Source organism: Pelodiscus sinensis, chromosome 1, assembly GCF_052426305.1.
Source record: "Pelodiscus sinensis isolate ZL-2025 chromosome 1, ASM5242630v1, whole genome shotgun sequence".
In the NCBI taxonomy this organism is placed as follows: domain Eukaryota; kingdom Metazoa; phylum Chordata; order Testudines; family Trionychidae; genus Pelodiscus; species Pelodiscus sinensis.
This window is the reverse complement of record NC_143052.1, coordinates 327,049,749-327,070,669: the sequence shown is the minus strand read 5'-3', so window position 1 is coordinate 327,070,669 and position 20,921 is coordinate 327,049,749. Positions and strand designations below refer to the sequence as shown.

Below are 20,921 nucleotides of genomic sequence, written 5' to 3'. Positions count from 1 at the left end.
CTCCCCTCTCCCACCCTCTTTCTTCCCCTCTCCCACCTCCTTTTCCCAGTCCCCCAGAGGTTAATCCCCCCCGCCCCCAGTTTTGTTAAATAAAGAGAGTTTCTTTTTTTGAACACGTGTCCTTTATTTTTTACATCAGGAAGAGGGGGTTCGGGAAGGGTAAGTGGAAGGAGGTGAGGGAGGAATGGGGCACGAGCCCCCGATGGGGAGGACTGGGGTGGCTCTGCGGGCTCCTCGGGGTGGAAGCTTTCCTGTAGGGCCTCCTGGATCCTGATAGCCCCCTGATTGACCTCCCCCGGATGGCAGCCTGCGGCAAGTGCAGCCGGGCTGATGGTCGAGTGCTGAAATGTGCCGAGTGTGGGCATTCAGGGCACTCCAAGACAGGACTGCTTTGATGTCCCCATCGAGTTAGACATGCAAGCGGGGAATCCTGAGAACTGTCTGTCCGGGGTGGGGGTCAGGTCTTTTTAAGCACAGCCCTCGGCTAGCCTGAGGAAGCAGCTCCACACCTTAAGTCCTAACCTGATGCCCTGACGGCACTGGTTCTGGCCAGCCTTAACTTCGGTTCAGGGTCCACTCAATGTGGACATGCTATTTCGAATTAGCAAAATGCTAATTTGAATTAGTTTTTAGGTCTAAATGCACTCATTCGAATTAGCTTATTTCAAATTAACTAATTTGAATTAAGTTAATTCGAATTAGTGCTGTAGTGTAGACATACCCTATTTGCGCAAAATCTTGCCAATGTAGACGTAGCCTATCTATATCTTGCTCACTCTCTCTTAACCAGCAACTAGAATAGGCAGCTAGGCTAGGCTAGTATAGGCCCCAAAAATAACAAAGAGAAAATGATTAAGAAAGGTGTAATGAAGTTCCTTATGAGATTTCCTTATAAAGGACACATTCTACTATCTAAAATGAATTCCTATGAACTGAACTGTACAATTCCCCAGAGAAAGGTAAACAACAGATAAAAGCCTAATGGTGGAACTGCTCATACCTGAGCAAAGAAAGCTGTGCTGGTGACTCGCTGGTTTTCTGATGGGGAATTTACCCAGGGAAGGAGGCTCTGTATGATCTCCACTGTTATTAGTCCAGATCTTTGCAGAACCCTGGAAGACAAAAGGAACCACTTATGGGGCAGACTGTGCACTTCAAAAGCTTAGCTGCTATGACCATACAACTCTAAAACCTACGCATGGAAGCTCTGTGTTTCTCACCCAGGGCACCCCGCACAAAGCTATACCTGAAAGTTCCCTGTCAGTCACTCTATTTGTTGCCGATCCCTGAGGATGAAGTGCTGTCTCCTAGATCTCTTACCTCACCAGCAAACACACCCCCTCGTGGTGAGTCTGCGGATTTTCAAGAAGCATCCAAGTTTTCTGCTTCCAGAGAGTTCTTATCAGCTTCTCATTCATAGCCTTGAGAAGCACAGCCTCTAATGCTTCAATAGAAAGCCTGGGGAAAAAGAGGCACAGAACTGTAGTAACCAATAGAAAGGCACAGCCTAAGCAGTCAGGAAACCCCAGTTACTTGTCAGGTCTGTTGTTCATTGACAGTTCATCCATTGACAGTATCCTGGGGACCACTGTTTTTGGAAGGACTTAATTCCAGGAGGTATTTCAGTCTCATACATCTCATATTACTAGTGTTGCTATGGACAACATTTTGCAGTCACTTTCTCCTATCTGCAAGGTGTATGGGCACTAGCACAGTACAGTAATATGGAAAAAATACACAACCAGACCCCAAAAGCTGGGACACAGAGAGATTAGTGATCACTAATGGTTATTTTGGGGCCCTATGTCCAGCGAGATGTGACAGGGTGCTGAGAGCTTGTACTTGGGGTCAGCACTCTGGTAACTACTAGTACTAATTAGCTTCCCCAGAGAAAGCCTAATTGGATAGAAATGTACCTGATTGCCTGGCTAGAGTGGGGCTATAGAATCAACAAACCTATTATCCCATTAATAAGGAATCTGCCTAAAGGGACACCCACAGGAGTGTTTGAGGGAAACAGAGAGCAAAAGAGACAAAATGCTAGAGGCATCTAGATAGACTTATGTGTAGTGCTGGGGAGGAGCCGGTGGTCGTGGTACATGTAGGTCTCAATGACATAGGGAAGAGTAGGAGAGATGTCCTGGAGGCCAAATTTAGGTTGCTAGGAAAGAGACTGAAATCCAGGACCTCTATGGTGGCATTCTTGGAAATGCTTCCAGTTCCACGCGCAGGACCAGGTAGGCAGGCAAAGCTTCAGAGTCTCAATGTGTGGATGAGACAATGGTGTAGGGAAGAGGGGTTTGGATTTATCAAGAACTGGGGACACTTTTGGGAGAGGGGGAGCCTATACAGGAAGGATGGGCTCCACCTAAACCAGGGTGGAACCAGACTACTGGCACTAAACATTTAAAAGGCTGTAGAGCAGTTTTTAAACTAAGAGATGGGGGAAAGCCGATTGGTGGGGAGATGCAGGGAGACTTCTCTTAGAGGAGAATCCGTTGATAGAGATTCTCTAAGCTGTAGTCAGAAAGAGAGAACAAAGAGACTGAGGCCTGAGGAGGCCTAGATAGTAGTGTTTGTGTTGCCAGAGGTTGGTGGTTTCAGGGAACTGACCTATAGCAAGCACAAACAAGACTTTCTCATATTAAAAGCAGGTGATGGTAAGGTGCCCTGAGAACTCCTGGGGTGTGTCACACAAATGTACTGGGATTCTCTTTGTTTTGCTCCCTTTCTTCTAATTACCTGCAAGGGTTGCCCTCACATAGTTGTTGTCCTTTTCTAAATAACCTCCTTCGGCTGCTCATCCTGGGCAAAGGCATCTTTTGTCCTAGGGTTTGGCTGATCTGCTGCAGAAGAACAGTGAACAACTCCGGGAACAGCTCCTGCACAGTTTTGCTCAACTGCAATGCTGACACCACTTCAAAGATGGCACATGTTGCCTGAAAGGAGAGCATGGTAAAAGAAGAGGTCTCTTCCTAACACTATCACACTCTCTCCCCTTCTGATACCTGCTGGACTAAATTCTCACTCCTGTCACTAACTTGATGAATGAGCGAGAGCAATTCACTCCATGTGTGCCTTAGCGTCCCATATCTGTAAAAATGTGTACGACCTATCAAGGCATGTTATGAGTTGCACAAAACATTTGCAAAGCACTGTAAGAAATCTGATTCAAAGACTTTCTAATTGCCAGATATTATTAAGTGAATCAGCCACATACTCTAAATCTGCCATCTGTTGTTCCACAGAAAGCACAGCTGGAATCCAGGAAACAGTACTTCAGAAAAGAAGTGCCCATATGACAATATTATACCACTCATCTAGCTTTCCATCAGCATGTGTGTCACAAGGCAGAGAAATACATGTCTGTCGTCTAACTTACTGTGAGAGGTTCAGCAGCTGCTAAATGCAGGTCAGTTTCTGTCTCTGAGGTCGTGCTTCCTTCTTGGCTTGTTGGAGTCTTTATTCTTTCTATTAGGACCTTCAGGACTTGAGGGGCGAGCAAGGGATCTGTCCCCAGAGATCTCCACAGCTCAGTGGTGTCACTGCAATTTAACATAAGTTATATGTGACCCCTGGAGACTTTTGTGGCTCTGACTATATGCATCATATTCAAGTAAAGAACAAATTTTCTCCTTGACTATGATCAGGGCTCACCAACCGCGCTGTCCGGCGATCTGCGCATGCACAGATCGCCCGAACCTGGCTCTTCCAGGTTACAATCTACACGCCATGGGTGAGTAGATTGTATTATTTGTCAAGCCCTGCCTATGATGAGCAAGTTCAGAGTGCTGTCCTCCTTATATGGTCCTCATGTTTTACATATTGAGTTTCTAGTTACAGAACTAAGTTAAGTTACATTTCAGGTTACATTTCTACAGTGCATGACTATTTGGGGATCCTGGAGGTATCCCGAAATAGCTACCCCACATTTACACAAGCAGCCCGTTATTTTGAAATATTTTTCAAAATAATGGGCACACTATTTTGCCATCCCAATAAACTTTGTTGCATGAGGGATAAGGGATAGCTTGAAATAGCACATTATTTCGACATTTGGTGCTGTGTAGAAGCTCCACATTTCAAAATAGGCTATGCAAAATATGATACGCAATTTGCAGAGTGCATATTGTGCATCTTATTTCAAGTTTAGGGTGCTGTATAGACACAACCCTAGTCTTACTGCACCATAACCATTAATGCTAGACTTCAGAAGGAAAGGACACAGAGCTCTAATCACAGTTCCTGTTTTCCTACTTCTCAGTAGATATGGAATCATGAGCATGTGATGCCCAAAGATCTACGGCCTGGGAGACAAGTTGAAGAAAGAAAAATGATCTTCCTACTAACTGGATGTACAACTATGAGAACAAATATTTGTGGCTAGCCCATGACCTCTTCACAAATGGCGTTCCCTGGCCTCTATTTGCCAGAATGGGCATGTTCTGTTCACTCCCTATGGGGCACCTGGCATTGGCCACTGTCTGAAGACAGGATCCTGGGCTAGATGGACATTTGGTCTGACCCACTACAGCCGTTCTCATGTTCTTAGATTCCTGCACTGATGACTGATAATTCAGCTAGGGATGTTTGAATGAAATGATAGATATGCTTACCGCCCTGTCTTTAAGTACCAAGAATGACAATTCCATTCCAGCAGCCATACCCTTGCTGATACCAAAAGCCTGGTGCCCTATCCTTGCTAATCAGCCAGGAATTTGGATTTGAAGCTTTCATGCTACCAGAAAACGAACAGTCACTGGCAATTTCCAGGGTGATGTTAGTTCAGGGGTCTGGAGAGGCCAAACTCCACTCCAGTGATGCCAGTAAAGGGAAGTCTTTAGGATGCCAAAGCAACTATTAATTAATGGAAACAGAATGACACTTAATTTCTCCCTGCACCCACCTTGACATGGTCTTGGACCTTTCTGCAGAAAGACCCAAGCTATTAACCTTTAGGAATTATCTCAAACTGTCTGTGGCTTAAATGAAGCCTTACATCTTCCAGTGAAGCTGTGGGATCCATGGTTACCAAAATGAACACTGTAAGGAGCAGTATATACCTGTCCATCGGCAGACGTTTGATGAGGAGGCTGAAGATCACTGCCTCTAGGTGATGGTGACCTAGAATGGACACTGCCTCCACCAGGAACTGCCTCAAGCTACCCTGCTTGATGGTAGGCATGTGAATGTATATTATACTCAGGATATCTGGCACCTGGACAGAATAAAACCAGAAAAAATGTCCCTTTTCCATTCTCTCCATTCATTCTGCAGAACCAAAACGTTTATTTAGTCGTTTAGCAATTTGCTGTTCTTGTAGAAAATCCTCCCTTCAAAAAACAAGTATTTAGACATGGCTGCATAGATTTAACCCACAAAAATTATACATATCTCTGCCCATACCTGGCTGCAACAGCGGGTTAAGACATGCTGAGGCCCTAAGCTATGTCAAGTTAAAGAGGCCTCATTGCATTTCCAAAAAAACATGTATTATTCTAACAGAAAGGACAATGAAAATAGAAATAATCAAGTTATCTATCTATCTATCTATCTATCTATCTATCTATCTATCTATCTATCTATCTATCTATCTATCTGTCTGTCTGTCTGTCTGTCTGTCTGTCAGTACATAGGCAAAGAGGCAAGTAAAAACTAGTAATTTTGGGGTATTTTTAGAGACCCCTCATTATCTGAGGCCCTAAGATGTAGTTCACTTAGCTTGTCTCTTGGGGCCGGATATTCTCTTTTTGCATTTTACTCGGAGTTTAATTTTTCCAAGCCTTTCATGGCTGGAAACTGTGACAACAAGATAGACAACTAATCAAGCATCTTCCTTTTCCCTTGGGGTACGGCTACACTAGCTCGTTAGTTTGAGCTAGGTAGAGTAATGAGGGCAAGCAGAGTTGCAAATGAAGCCCAGGATTTAAATATCCCAGGCTTCATTTGCATGTTCCCGGGTGCTGCCATTTTTAAATCCCCCTTCATCCGAACTCCGTGCCTGCAGCTACACGTGGCACGGAGTAGGTAGTTCTAATTAAAGATCCTAATTCCATGAGGAGTAACTGTAGTTCGAATTAGGATCTTTAATTTGAACTACCTAGTCCATGCCGCATGTAGCCGTGGGCACGGAGTTCGGACTAAGGGGGATTTTAAAATGGTGGCACCAGGGAACATGCAAATGAAGCCCGGGATATTTAAATCTCAGGCTTCATTTGCAAATCCGCTTGCCCTCATTACCCTACCTAGCTCGAACTAACGAGCTAGTGCAGATGTACCATTAGATTATCTCTGTCTTCTGCTGTTGATTCCCCCGTTGCCTGACTCAGGATAGGAACACAGATGGAATTACCTTCCAATCTCAGAGGGAGAAACAGCAAGACTTGTGTTCACTGCAAATGATGGCAAAGACCTGAAAGCCTGCAGGTTAGCCAGAAAAATCTCTCCAGCTTCTATTTTACCTCATCCAGCATGGCACCTCCACACTCCTTCAGGATGATCTTCATCCACAGACCGGCTGCTGTGGCACAGGAGGGGCTAGCAGACAGCATACCATCCAGTATGGCCTCAATAAAATCTGTGGCTTGTTCAGAGGGAAAGTACTTACTAACCACCTGTGGACAGATCAAAAACAGGAAAGATTGCAATGATAGTCGGCTCCAGTACTTTTAAGAAAGGAGGCCTAAGAGCTGTATAGGAAAATAATGTATTCATCAGCAAATTGCTAATTGGGCTCATATCTGGCAAGGCAGTTGCAATTAAAATTTTCTCTGTAATCTTTTTAGCTACCACATCTCTATTCTACACTAATAATATCAGGTTAGATCTTAGGTTGTACAGTTAGCACAACATTGTATGGGACAAACAGGATGTAAATTTCCAGTTTATATTCTATTATGTACATGACATCTTTTCACAAAATATAAAAATATGCAAAGAGATGCATGCACACAAATATAGGTTCAGGTAAACATACAAGGTGCCAAGACTGGTTTCTCAGCTTGATATCCTGCTCACATATTTTCCCCCTGGATGGATGGATGGATGGATGGATGTGCGCGTGCACATGCATAGGTATGTTCATGCAACTGTCTGGAATCTGTTTTTTACATGGCATTCATAGCATATACCTATGAAAAGCATGTTACTAATTACCCATGAATGCCTCACTCCCATAGCTCGCTCCAAGTGTGGAAAGACATCACGAAAGCATAAAACAATCATAGAATGATAGAATACTAGGACTGGAAGGGACCTTGAGAGGTCATCGAGTCCAGTCCCCTGCCCTCATGGCAGGACCAAATACTGTCTAAACCATCCCTGATACACATTTATCTAACCTACTCTTAAATATCTCCACAGATGGAGATTCCACAACCTCCCTGGGCAATTTATTCCAGTGTTTGACTACCCTGACAATTAGGAACTTTTTCCTAATGTCCAATCTAAATCTCCCTTGCTGCAGTTTAAGCCCATTGCTTCTTGTTCTATCCCCATAGGCCAAGATGAACAAGTTTTCTCCCTCCTCCTTATGGCACCCTTTTAGATATCTGAAAACTGCTATCATGTTCCCCCTCGATCTTCTCTTTTCTAAACTAAACAAACCTAATTCCTTCAGCCTTCCCTCATAGGTCATGTTCTCTAGACCTTTCATCATTCTCGTTGCTCTTCTCTGGACCCTCTCCAATTTCTCCACATCTTTCTTGAAATGCGGTGCTCAGAACTGAACACAATACTCCAATTGAGGCCTAACCAGCGCAGAGTAGAGCGGAAGAATGACTTCTCATGTCTTGCTCACAACACCCCTGTTAATGCATCCCAGAATCATGTTTGCTTTCTTTGCAAGGGCATCACACTGCTGACTCATATTCAATTTGTGGTCCACTATAACCCCTAGATCCCTTTCTGCCGTACTCCTTCCCAGACAGTCGCTTCCCATTTTGTATGTATGAAACTGATTGTTCCTTCCTAAGTGGAGAACTTGGCATTTGTCTTAAACTTCATCCTATTTACCTCAGACCATTTCTCCAATTTGTCCATGTCATTTTGAATTATGACCCTATCCTGCAGATTAGTCGCAACCCCTCCCAGCTTGGTATCATCTGCAAACTTAATAAGCGTACTTTCTATACCAATATCTAAATCGTTGATGAAGATATTGAACAAAGCCGGTCCCAGAACAGACCCCTGTGGAACCCCACTTGTTATGCCTTTCCAGCAGGATTGTGAACCATTAATAACTACTCTCTGAGTATGGTTATCCAGCCAGTTATGCACGCAGCTTATAGTAACCCCATCCAAGTTGTATTTGCCTAATTTATTGATAAGAATATCATGCGAGACTGTATCAAATGCCTTACTAAAGTCTAAGTATACTACATTCACCACTTCTCCCTTATCCACAAGACTCGTTATCCTATCAAAGAAAACTATCAGATTGGTTTGACATGATTTGTTCTTTACAAATCCAGGCTGGCTGTTCCCTATCACCTTGCCACTTTCCAAGTGTTTACAGACGATTTCCTTAATTACTTGCTCCATTATATTCCCAGGCACAGAAGTTAAACTAACTGGACTGTAGTTTCCTGGGTTGTTCTTATTTCCCTTTTTATAGATGGGCACTATATTTGCCCTTTTCCAGTCCTCTGGACAAGGGAAAATGAATGGTGCACAGCCACTAGGACAGTCACCTAGTGTCTGTTACCTTAGCCATTTCACAAGATGCTTGAAACAGAGCCTCAGGGTCTGGAGTTGTTAGTGCCTCACGGAGACATCTCAGCTCCTCCTCTGCTGACCCCAGGTTTGTGCACTGACCTAGGATAGAGAAAAGGAGAAAAAGTATGGCAACATTTAATAAAACTGAACCTCTGATCCATAGATAATCATACAGGAGGATCTATGGGGTATGTTATTACCAGCTCTGTGTGAAATTTTGGCCCCACTAAAGCCAATGACGAAATTCTTGTTGACTTTAATGGAGTCAGAATTTTACCATCAGGCTATGTCTAGACTACATCCCTTTTTCGGAAAAGGGATGTAAATTAGACGTATCGCAATTGCTAATGAAGCGGGGATTTAAATCTCCCCTGCTTCATTAGCATAAAAATGGCTGCAGCTTTTTTCGGCACGGAGCTTTGCTGGAGAAAAGCGCCAGTCTAGATGCTGATCTTGCGGAAAATTAAGCCTTTTCCGAAAGATCCCTTATCCCTCCGAAAAAGGGATGTAGTTTAGACGTAGCCCCTATGTCTGAAAGTTAACGGTAATGGCATGTGATTCATTGTGATTCATACAGGATTAAACAGGCACTGTATTCTGTGTGGAGCATCTTTCTCTGTATATCTGGTTTCAGTAGCCACTCTGCTCTCAGTATTTAAATCTAATCTCATAGTCAAGCACAACTCATGTAGATTGATCTGAGGTTCTGATTTGGAGGAGAATCCCTCCACTGAACTCTCATTGTAAAAGAGATGGGGCTGACCAACAGCTTAGGTAGGAAACCCAGGCTCTTCACTCACTTCTAAATCATGAACTGTCTCTTTAAGGGAAAGCTGTCCTGCTCTGTCATCTCCCTCTCCCCACCCCACTCTGCAGAGGGGGGGCATATGGGCATATGGCGGGGGAGAGAGTGTGTGTGAGACAATGTGTGTGTGTGTGTGAGTGTGAGAGAGAGAGAGAGAGAGAGAGAGAGGGACATGCTGGCTGCCAGAGAAATCTTAGCAACAGTGCACTGCCTCTTTAGATAGGCACTCCATTACTCACCATACTTCAGACTGGAGCAGCACTATTGTATGTGTTCCTCTCCCCAAACTCTGCTCTGCAGAGATGATGACAGGGGCAAAGGGGTCACCCTGACTTCTGCACGTCTCCCTGCTCACCTCCCCTCCACACACCACTAGCAGCAGATAGGATGGAGCAAGGTCGGAGAGGGGCAGCTGAACACATGCTGCTGGCATGCTTGCTAATCAGCTGAGCGCTCCAGACAGAAATTCTGGGGAGAAGAGCAGATCTGGCCTGTGTGCTATATTTTGTCCACCCTCTAATATTTGCAGATTATTTATTATTTGTGCAGTTCTCTTCCAGCAATGTACTTACAAGGCCCCAATCATTCTGTTATATAAGTGTCGCTAACAAGACAGAAAGAATTACAGATGGAAAAAATGGTCATTACAACAATGAAAGAAAGTGAAGGGTTACTTACACCTGCTCATGGTCTCCTCACCTTGTATATTGAGCAGACAGTTGATACAGTCAACCACCCACTGACGCGATGAGGTAATTGAAGCACAGGTATATGGTGCTAATAGCCCAATCAGAGATCCAAAGTGATCAAAAGTTTCCTGAGGCTAATTAAAAAAGAATGAAGAATGAAAGTTCTCCGGCTATACTGGACATTATTTGCCTTCCTTATTGTGAACTCCATTACTGTACCTGGGTACGGCACATTGGAAAAGATAATCCTTGTTGTACATGCAAATTGATGGGGTCTAAATTAGCTGTAGCACTCAAGAAAAATCTCAGAGTCATTGTGGATAGTCCTCTAAAAACATCTGTTCAACACGCAGCTGCAGTTAAAAATGCTAATGGTATGTTAGGAACCACTAGGAAAAGGGATGAATAATAATACGATAAATATCATCATGCCACTGTTTCAAATCCATGGTACACCCACACCTTGAATACTGCAAGCAATTGTAGTCCTCCAACTTAAATAAAGTTAGGTTATAATTGGAAAAAGTTCAGAGAAAAGCAACAAAAATGATATGGGATATGGGACAACTCATACAAGGAGAAGTTAAAAGGACTGGGACCATTCATCTTAGAAAAGAGATGCTTACAGGGGGGTATGATAGAGCCATATAAGATGATCAGAGATGCATGATATGGGTGTCCCTATATCTCTGACTGCCTGGGGCTGGGACTGGACAACAGGGGAGAGATCACTCAACAATTGCCTTGTTCTGTTTGTTCCCTCTGATGCATATAACACCCACCACTGTCAGAAGACAGGCTACATGAACCATTTGTCTGGGGGATCCAGAATGGCCATTTATTTTTTATGTTCTTATCTGATTAAATAGAAATAGAAATTCAACTTTAACAGCCTGAGAGTATAAGAATGCATCTATGACACTGACACAGCCAACCTATGTGTGACCCACAATAACTTAACAAGCGGCACTGCAATTGTATCAAGACAAGTCACTTATATGTTATTTCAAAGGGTGTGTCTAGACTACTGAGTTTTGTCGACAAAAATGGACTTTTGTCGACAAAACTATACCTGCGTCTACACTACCGCTGAGTTCTGTCAACATAACGTCGACAGAACTCAGCAGTTTTGTCGATGCTGGTAAACCTCATTTTACGAGGCATAACACCATCTGTCGACAGAGTTCTGTCGACAGAAGGTGTTATTGCATGTAGGCTTGTGTCTAGACTACAGGGTTTTGTCGACAAAGCAGCTTGCTTTGTCGACAGAACTGAATGTGTCTAGACGCTCTTTGTCGACAGAAGTTTTGTCGACAGATACTGTCGACAAAACTTCTGTCGACAAAACCCTGTAGTCTAGACGTACCCAAAGAAAAGTCCTAGACTAGCGATCACCAACATCATGCATTTTGGTAATAGATATGAAAGGTAAAAGTTATGTATTATTGTCTGTATTTATATCTTGCTAGAAGTTTAACATAACGAAATTAGCTTGTAGATTCCAATTCCTTTTCATGTCTTAATTGCCTTAATTATATGCAACTGTCTTCAGTTAACCTTAAGATCAAAGATATAAGATAGTACAAGAAAATATTTTTTACATTGCCTTCAGCTTAACTATCTGTGTTGTAATGGAAGACCACGATCGGCTAATTACCTTATGTGAATGACCATCACCCATTTACCAGTGTATGCATAGGAAATAGAAAATTAACTTCAAAACAAAGTACGACAGGAGATCTGCATGACCTATTCTTTCTCAGGGAGAGATCCTGCTTCGACAATTTCTGTGAGGAGGCTTGCCAACCGGCTAGAATAGCTATAAAAGACAAGTTATGGGACTGATCTTCTCTCTCCAGTCTGCTTAAACTTTGAACAGGGGACGTGTAAGCCATAGGACATAGATCTTTCAAATAATTATTTGGAATAGTCTGGGAAACGCATGGAAAAACTAACAGCCTTTGCATCTAAACTGGCTTTGGATGTTGACCGGTTAGCATGATTCCAGAGAGACTTTTACACGCCAGCCGTTTATTCCACCATGGTTGTGATCCTGAACTATGAAAAGTGAAAGTCATTTTAACAAATATCTATCACTTAACCATTTGTAACTCTCTTCTTTTTCCTTTTAACAACAAATCTTATATTCGGTTATTAAGGATTGGCTGATATTTAGGGAAGACCTGTGATTCATATTAACCTAAGGATAAGTGTCTAGTCCTTTGTGATTGGTGATTATATTAGACTTAGTTGTCTAGATGGGAACCAAGGTCTGGAATGCCTAAAGGGTACTATTGTTTGGTATTTTGTTAACCAGAGTAGAAGCTCTTTTCTTACTGGTTTGGTGAATCTAATTATAAAATCACTAGTCTGGGGAACTGCCTGCCCTGTTTCTTACAGTCTGGCCTGAGTGCTGTCACAGCACTATTATGGAAACCTTTCTCTTATGGAAGCAGAGGGATCTTAGTCACTTTGAGGCCCCAGCTGCAGGCCTAGTAGAATTTCTCATGCATTCACGTTGAATGTCAGATTTGATATAATCGGGGAAGTCAGCTCAAGGAAGAGTAGAACTATACTCACTGTGCTCTTAACTATCTCCTGATAGGCAGTTAGCAGCCAGACACTGGCCTGCAAGGCCCTTTCTCTCTCCCACTCCTTCCCTGAACTGAGCCAGGTCTCCAGTAGCTGTTGGCAAAGCAGGAGAATGGACAAAGTTAGTACCAGAAAATCCCTCCCAAAGGTTTCTTTTAAATAGGTTTGATTGTCACTAAAATCCCTCTCCAAAGCATTTAACTTCCATATAGCAAAAGATTTATATGTCTCCAAAAAGAGACCCTTGTATATACAAGTCCCAGGGACCAGATTCACCTCTGGTGTACGTAACTCCATCAAAGCCAAAGGAGTTACATGAGAGATGAGTCTGGCTCTGTGTATGTGAGGGCTTCTGTAGACTGTCTGATGGCAGCTGTCTAGCACATTGCATGCAGTTTGGGGTCTGGTGCTGTGTTCTCTTTCCTGGACAGCTTCTCCCATGCTGAGTGGCAAATGACAGAGGAGCATTTCTTTTTATTTAGAGCAGAGAAGTCTCCCCAGCCCAGCTCCTTTTATAACTTTATTTTCATACCAACGTTGCACCTAACTCCCCTCCCCTCAGCTCTTCAAACTATTCTGTTTATGTCTGAAGAGCAGGAAGTCTTTGGTGAATGAGTTTCCATACACAGAGCTTAACTCAATACTAATTCATTCCTTTTACAAGAGGTGATCAGTTCTCGCCGGTCCTCTTGAATTTGGTTACTGCACTGATGATTTTCTTTCCTGTCCATGTAGTGTTAACTATACTGGAAAAACTAGATCTCAGTCCACCACTGGCTTAAAATGGAACAGCTCCCATGGATTTCAATGGGACACATTCCCACTTACTTCAGGAAAAAATTGATGCTTTCTCCCTAAAATTCACCCGCTGCGGAAAATTCCTCCACAACAGAAGCTTGAGCATCATCCCTGCTATAACACAAGAAACAATTATCACCCTGGTCCTATGGGCTACTCACATGAAACATTTCCTGGAACCAGTCTGGGGTTGGTTCTTCCTCAAGCAGGATCTTCATTAGCTCACTAAGGGCTTCTAAGGAGCACTCATACAGCAACTGAAACCAGAAGAGAAGGAGCGAGGCTCAACACCAGATAATTTCTGCGGGAGGTGGAGGTGAAGTTAGCCATGACTTTGCAGGGAGGCCGTGTGTGGCTGCTATCACCCAGTGCTTGCTGGGCAGAGATCTCAGTGGAGTCTGCCAGAGGGGAATTGGTGTCATATACCTCTATGTGCAGAGTATCCTCTAGTTTCTTGCCTTCCTCTTTCATCTTCTCCAAGGGAGGAAGGGGAAATACACTTTTGAAAGACAGATCAAGGATCTCACGGTTTTCCTCCAGGGTCAGAGATGGTTTGAGTTTGCTGTCAGAAGACAGAAAGAGAAGTCACGTGTTAGATTCAATACCATAGCCAAGTAAAAAATGGGTTAAATGAATAAAGATTATCCCAATCTAGAACCCCAAATGCAAACAGCCCTTCACTTTGCAGCTGTGCACCTCTTTGTACCTCTGTTAATTATTTGCTCATCTAGAAGTAAAGCTAAAACTTCAATTCCCTTTTTAGAGAAATCCACCAGCTTCCTTCCCCCTGCCAGCTAGCCAGACACCTCCATCCCCACCTGAACTCTTCTCCGTAGTATGGCATGCCCCACAACCTCCACTCTTGTGCCTTTCAAGCACAAATCTCCAAACAGACATGACGCATTCAAACCCTCAAAACAAAAACACCATGTGAGCATCAGCCTGCTCCCAACCTGACACTCATGAATTAACAAATGAGAAGACATCACAGTGCCAAGAAATCTGGCATAGAATATCCTACCACAGCTGTCCAATCGCAAACATTGCCTTGTAACGAACTGGAGACACCAGGGAATCCAATGGTTCCTTTTTAATGAAGTCCTGAAATGCATGAACAGAGACATAAAAATAGGAAGTGGGTTTGAAAGGCAGAGAAGCCTCCCCCTCACCTTCTGAAACAGGGCTTTATGCCAGACCTGTAAGAAACAGACACTGTTTCAGTGGCTCTCTGCCTCAGAAATGGACCGTAGAGTCATCTGCTATACACAGGTCAGCAAGCTGTATCCTGGTAACTCTTCAGACACTATCCATTCCTTCCAGTTACAGCCCACAATTTGCCAGCATCCCGGCCAAGCACAGTGGACCCAGCATTCTGGGTGCCAGGCAGGTAAATCATGACACTGCAGTAGTATAGCTACAGCCAATGGAAAGAATAACATCTACCCGGACAATCAGTCTCATTACATAATAACAAAATCCCTTGTAGCTCAGGCTTCAAAGTTCCTAATCACTCACCATCATGTAAGCAAGGAGCTCCAGTTTGTAAGAGAATTCAAATGCCTGGGAGTCTCCAGTCTTCAAAACTGCACAGCTAATCTCTGTTGCATTCTGGATGAGGGTTAATTTCAGGTCCATGTCCTACATTTCCAGGAAAAACAAGAGGATGTGGGTGAGAAACTGAGAGAATCAGATTCCAGAAGAGTAGAAATTAGATCTAGACTCAGGACAAGTGTCTGCAGACCCCAGAAGACAGAGAACCCCAGCTCTACACCCATCTCAGAAAAAGAAAAGGCCCAGGTTGATCAAGTAAACCCAGGTCCATTTACACAGAGTAGTCATGACTCCTGCTTGATGTGGGAGGGAAAACAAATCTTATGCAATTTAAACAAGAAACTTGTGCATAGTAAATGCACAAGATACGAGGGCAGATTATTTAGAATTTACCTTGTTCGTAACATTGATCCCCAACACCTGAAAAACAAAATGTAAAACCGCTACTAGCAATTTCTATTCTGCCACATTATTCACATTCTACAAATATCCTGGTTAATGAATATGAAGTAGAGAGAAATCACTATTACTGAATCTTCCAAAAAAGCAGGAAATGTGCCCAGTCTGGGTGTGTTGCAGTGGACAATATCAGGGGCCATAGTTCTTAATATTTGTATTTGTGAACTACTGGAAAATGTCAACTTGGTTCATTTGTGATCAACTTTTTTGACAATGAGAGTCTCAGTTAGGCTAAGTCTAGACTACAAAGTCTGAAAAAGATACGCAAAGTCTGTATCTTTCTCTGCTTTTCTTTCAAAAAAGGCTTTTTCGAAATTTGGAAAAACCTGCTCTTTCAAGCCATCCCTTCCTTCCTCATAAATCAAGGTTTACAGGGATGGTGAAAGAACGCATCCACTTTTCCAAAAAGTGGATGCGGCATTACTTTTCTGGGATACCTCTGGTATCCCGGAAAAGTACTGCAGCCTAGACATAGCCTTAGACAGAGTAGACTGGAATGGCAAAGTGATGTGGAGAGATTAGAACTATGCACTGAGACCAGAATCAGGGCTGGCAAGTGGACAGCCATATATCTAAGGAGCAGAAATAATGAGCAGGCAGACAAATAGGAAGACAGATATGGGGAAAGGGAAGTAGATAGTCCAAGAAACAGTGATAGCAAATAAACTAAATACAAGCTAGCATTATTCTCCCTTGAGTAGCAAGAGGTAGAGCTAGATACTCATACATATTAAGGAAATTAAGGTGCATCGACAGGTCACCCTTACCTCGAAATAGCTTATTTTGAAATTTGGCATTGTCTACACAGCAACAAATTTTGAAATGAAGCACTATTCCAAAAAGTCCCTTAACCCTCGTGGAACAAGGTTTACAGGGATGTTGGGATAGTGAGCCCGTTAGATTTCAAAATAACGGGCGCACTCAAAAGATGCGGAATAGCTATTTCGGGATACTTCTGATACCCTGAAATAGGTTCACAGTGTAAACATAGCCTTAGAGAGTTATACTGCACAGCCTGAGTGTGACTGCATCTGAAATACTATGTAACTGTGACCTAGAGAATTTCAGAAGAACACAGAAAAACTAGAGAAAATACAAACAACAGCAACAAATAAGATATTTGTTACAGCTCACACTCCATCCATGAAGGTTTTAGATTTGATGCACATGACAAACGGTTGTTCAAAGGAGATTTTTAGAAAAATAAGCCCTCTCTTAGTAAACTCAGGTCCAGTGGAGGCACTGATCTAACTTCAGAGTAATATCCCCAACACTTATGCAAAAACTCTTACTTGGCAACCGGTTCTATAATGGTGTAGGATGTTCTCTGTGATGTCTGCCTCCACCCGAGACAGAAGTTGCTCTTTTGGAGCATGCATAGCCACTTTGCTGTATGTCAGCATCAGCGTGCTGCGGGTCTTGGCTCTTTTCCCATAATGGTAGTCCTGGACAATTGGAAATGTCACAAGAGACAATTACTTCTGATTCATTTTGCCTTGAAATTCTGATCTGTTGCTGACTGAGGAATTGCTTTTGGCAGCGATAATAGCTTGTACTTGAAAAATGTATTTAAGCAAAACCATAACTGCGTGAGGCAGAGAGGTATTGGTGTCTCAAACATACTGATTGGATAATTCTGACACAGAGAGCCCAAAGTTTTGACCCTACCCCAGTGAAATAAATGGGAGATTTGTCATTGACACTGATAGGCACAGAATTAGGTGCTAAATGATATGCCTAAATCTGCACAGTGAGTAAACAGCAAATCTGGCAATGGTGGCCAAGAGACCTAATATGCTGTTTTATCCTCTGGATAAATGGTTCTCAACCAAAGGTACGCAGAAGTTTTCGAGGGGGACAGATCAGATCATTTCGATATTTGCCTAGTTTTAGAGCAGACTACCTAAAAAGCACTAGCAAAGTTACAAACTAAAATTTCATACACACAATGACCTATTTACACTGCTCTATATACTGCACATTGAAATGTAAGGAACATATTTATATTTAAATTAATTTATTTTAATTGGTATGGCATATGAAAATGGGAAATTAAGCAATTTTTCAGTAATAGTGTGTTGTGACACTTTTTTGTATTTTTATGCCTGATTTTCTAAGAAAGAAGGTTTAAAATGAGGTGAAACTTGGGGCACACTAGACAAATCAGATTTCTAAAATGGGTATATTAGTGTGGAAAGTTTTAGAACCGCTGCTCTAGAGCACAGGGTCCATAACAGTTGTCCAGAGAGCAGGTTGGTTAGTCACATGTTGCTTGCAACACCTCCTCCTTTACAGCTACTAACCTGGATTTAAAAAACAGCTACAAATACATTCAACACTTTTCCATATAATTAACTGGTATAGTTCCTACACACTGCGCATAGGAGAGGCATTCAAGCCATGAAACATCAGATGCTAAAAATCAGTTGAGAGAACCACGGATCCAGACTGTGCTCCTCTCTACTTAAATGTAAGCATCACACAGAGCACATCCATTGGGGGACAGTGTTAGCTGACCAATGAGACTCTACCGGGGGCAGGAGATACTGTCTCTAGTTTAGAGGGAGAGGAAGTTTGAGAGAACCCCCTGGCTCCTTTACCTTCAGGCGACCAATAAACCCAGAAATCTTAACTTTGTTCATTGCTGCCCCAAACTCCTGAAGTATGTTCAAGATGAGGTCCAAGTGGCTCTCGGCAGAGAATGCAAGGATGGAAATGACTCCCTGTTACTCAAGAAAAATATTGGTTAGTGAATCTGACCAGGTGCCCAATAGACCCCACAAGTCAATTCCTTTCACCCAAAGTAGTGTAAAGTGCCAATGGGAGGGGGGAGCAAAGGGTGAGTGAAATAGCAACAAAGAGGACATGAAGCAAAATGGCATCTGTCCCAGGACAACTGAGAGCTGAGTTGCCCAGGGGACATTCAGAGGGTACATGATAAGGTAGGGAGAGGGACAGGGTCCTTACCAGTCTATCAGGGGCTTCCATGTAATCTGCTGTCTTCAGAAACTTCTGAATCTGTGATTTAATATGGACCAGGTCCTGACAAACTGCCAAGCAAATTCCTAGTGCCTTATACAGGAAACACTGAAAGAAAGAGGCCAGCATTGAGATATCAAGAATACCACATGCTTGTCAGTATAGAACCAACCCAGCAACACACACTGACACAGGAAAAAACAACCGAGCCAAGACCAAGCACCCCTGCTGCAGACACATCCCATCATCTTCCGCCACCCAGTTAGGGAACAATTCAGTACCAATAGTTGCTCCAAGCAAATGCCAGGAGGGGAAGAGCAGGGAACAAGCAAACACAAATTTTATACACAAAAAAAACCAATGAAGCAGAGAGAAGTCTCATGCAGCCCTCCAACAAGAATTCCAAGAGCAATTAACTAGAAAGTAAACCTTAACAGAGAACAAACCTTCTCTTTGGAGGGGCTGGCATAGCTGGCCATCTGCTGGCTCAACTCAAAGCTTAGCTGGCTGCTCCAGGCATTGTCATTTATCTGCTCCAGAGATGTTCTGAGGAACTGTGTGTAAAACAAGAGCTGGTTTATTGAAAGAATTTTTGGTTGGGGCTTGAGAGTTTTTTCCCTTCCTTGTTCTCTGTTGTAACCATTCCAATATTCAGGTGTCATAGGAAGATTATTTCCCTATTGAGAACTATGAGCATTGACAACCCAGACTTCCTCTGCTGGTTGTTCTTTAACCTTTGCCTTATGATTCTGCTCAGTCCCCAAACTCAGATGCACAGCAAATTGGAGAATGAGATCTGACCATTGATTTTATAGCAGACAGAGGATAGGTCTAGTGAACTTTGATCAATGGGCCATCATTAACAAAGAGCCAAGCACCTTCTCTGAAGTGCTACAGACTCTTCATAACGCTTTCTGCGGGTATGCAGGGTTGTGAAGTATCTCACTACCACCTGCCCTTAGCATGAGGAAGCATTCTCTATGCCTGCCAGGTGTCAGCTCCTGACTCTGCCAGACACAGGAAATGCAAGCACACCCTTCTCACCCGGACCCAGCTTTGCTGTCCTGCAGATAAGCAATAGGCATGCTTCAATCATCACACCCTCTACATATTCCCAGAAGGTCCAGCCCCTGTTCCACTGGACACTCCCAGAATTCACAGGTTTACTACTTACCACCTTACTATTTTCACCTCAGCATCACTGATCCATTTAACACATCGCTCTTAGGTGCATATACAGTGAAAATAAGTAGAATTTCATTCACAAAGAATGGAAATTTGAGAAGCAGCAAGCAGAATTAATGTAAACAAAGATTACGTAAAAGTAAAATCACCACACACTTCCTAAAGGTTAAACTTAGACAACCAAACATTCCGCTGTCTCACAAAGGATAGCTCTCCCAGCTTGAAGCACCCAGACCAAATGTGATCCTCCTAAGTCAAGCAAGCTGGCAGCTTATTCCCTAGATGAAGGATAACTGGTACAGGATACCGCTGGACCTCCCAAAATAGTTTCAAGCATCTCACTAGTAAACAGGTATCCCCTATTGTTTGGTTTTCTTGGATAGAGTCTCCTCTGGAGACTTTGCAATTACTTAATTAGAATTTTCTCAGTCGATTAACATCCATTGTGAATAATTACTCAGCCTACATACAGCCAGACAAAGTTGCTTTTCACCTTCTGGTGACCAGCCTCAACTCATAGACCTCAAAAACATAAATTTTCAGTATACATCCAGAAGTAGTATTCCCTCTAAGGCTACGTCTAGACTGCAAGCCTCTTTCGAAAGAGAACATCTAGACTGCAACCACTTATTTCAAAAAAGCGAGCCGTTTTTTTGAAAGAGAGCACCCAGGCAATCTGGATGCTCTCTTTCGAAAAAGCTCCATTTGCATTCAATAAAGCCTTTTTTCGAAAAAGCCCCATTTGCATTCAATAACACCTCTTTTCAAAAAAAGGCATTATTCCTTGTAAAATGAGGTTTACCGCGGTCGAAAAAACTGCTGCATTCTTTCAATTTAATTTCAAAAGAATGCAGTGGCAGTCTATATGCAGAGGAAGTTTTTCAAAAAAAAAGGCCACTTTTTTCGAAAAAACCCTGTAGTCTAGACATACCCTGAGATTTCCGATCCATAAACGGAATGAGTTTTGTCTTGTGCGCTGCTGTGGCATCTACCAGTTATTAACATACATACATATACTGTATATATATGCAGTCTTTTTCTTTGTTGAGACTGCCATCATATTCTTTCAAATCATAACTTTTTAAAAAGTGTGCAGAAAAGAAATGTCTGTTCTTTTTAAAGTTTGCAAAACATTATGGTGATACTTA

General features: G+C 42.8%; 1 protein-coding gene across 2 annotated transcripts; it reads right to left on the bottom strand.

The window, feature by feature from the left end:
* Positions 1-162: 162 nt before the first annotated feature.
* On the bottom strand, positions 163-18,692 carry LOC142826583 (maestro heat-like repeat-containing protein family member 2B). 2 transcript variants are annotated; one of them, XM_089775747.1, is made up of 11 exons: positions 14,026-14,529; positions 13,761-13,856; positions 12,790-12,894; positions 10,220-10,343; positions 8,705-8,814; positions 6,462-6,614; positions 5,064-5,218; positions 3,383-3,545; positions 2,743-2,939; positions 1,321-1,458; positions 163-1,112 (listed from the first exon to the last, which is right to left on the bottom strand). In XM_089775747.1, the coding sequence occupies exons 1-11, from the start codon at positions 14,068-14,070 to the stop codon at positions 995-997; spliced, it is 1,404 nt and encodes a 467-aa protein (XP_089631873.1). In that variant the 5' UTR covers positions 14,071-14,529; the 3' UTR covers positions 163-994. The 2 variants fall into 2 exon arrangements, with proteins under 2 accessions (XP_089631873.1, XP_075775639.2); XM_075919524.2 differs by lacking the exons at positions 163-1,112; positions 1,321-1,458; positions 2,743-2,939; ... (3 more) ...; positions 8,705-8,814; positions 10,220-10,343 and adding exons at positions 14,621-14,700; positions 15,115-15,237; positions 15,544-15,570; ... (1 more) ...; positions 18,210-18,332; positions 18,577-18,692 and having other exon boundaries at positions 12,396-12,894; positions 14,026-14,161.
* Positions 18,693-20,921: the final 2,229 nt, after the last annotated feature.

Coding starts and splice junctions, on each gene's coding strand:
- LOC142826583 (XM_089775747.1), bottom strand. CDS start 14,070: ATGAAAGAGGAAGGCAAGAAACTAGAGGATACTCTGCACATAGAG. Junction 12,895..13,760: donor GGTTCCAGGAAATGTTTCAT/GTGAGTAGCCCA, acceptor CTTTGCCAACAG/CTACTGGAGACCTGGCTCAG. Junction 10,344..12,789: donor AGGAGATAGTTAAGAGCACA/GTGAGTATAGTT, acceptor TTTTTTAATTAG/CCTCAGGAAACTTTTGATCA.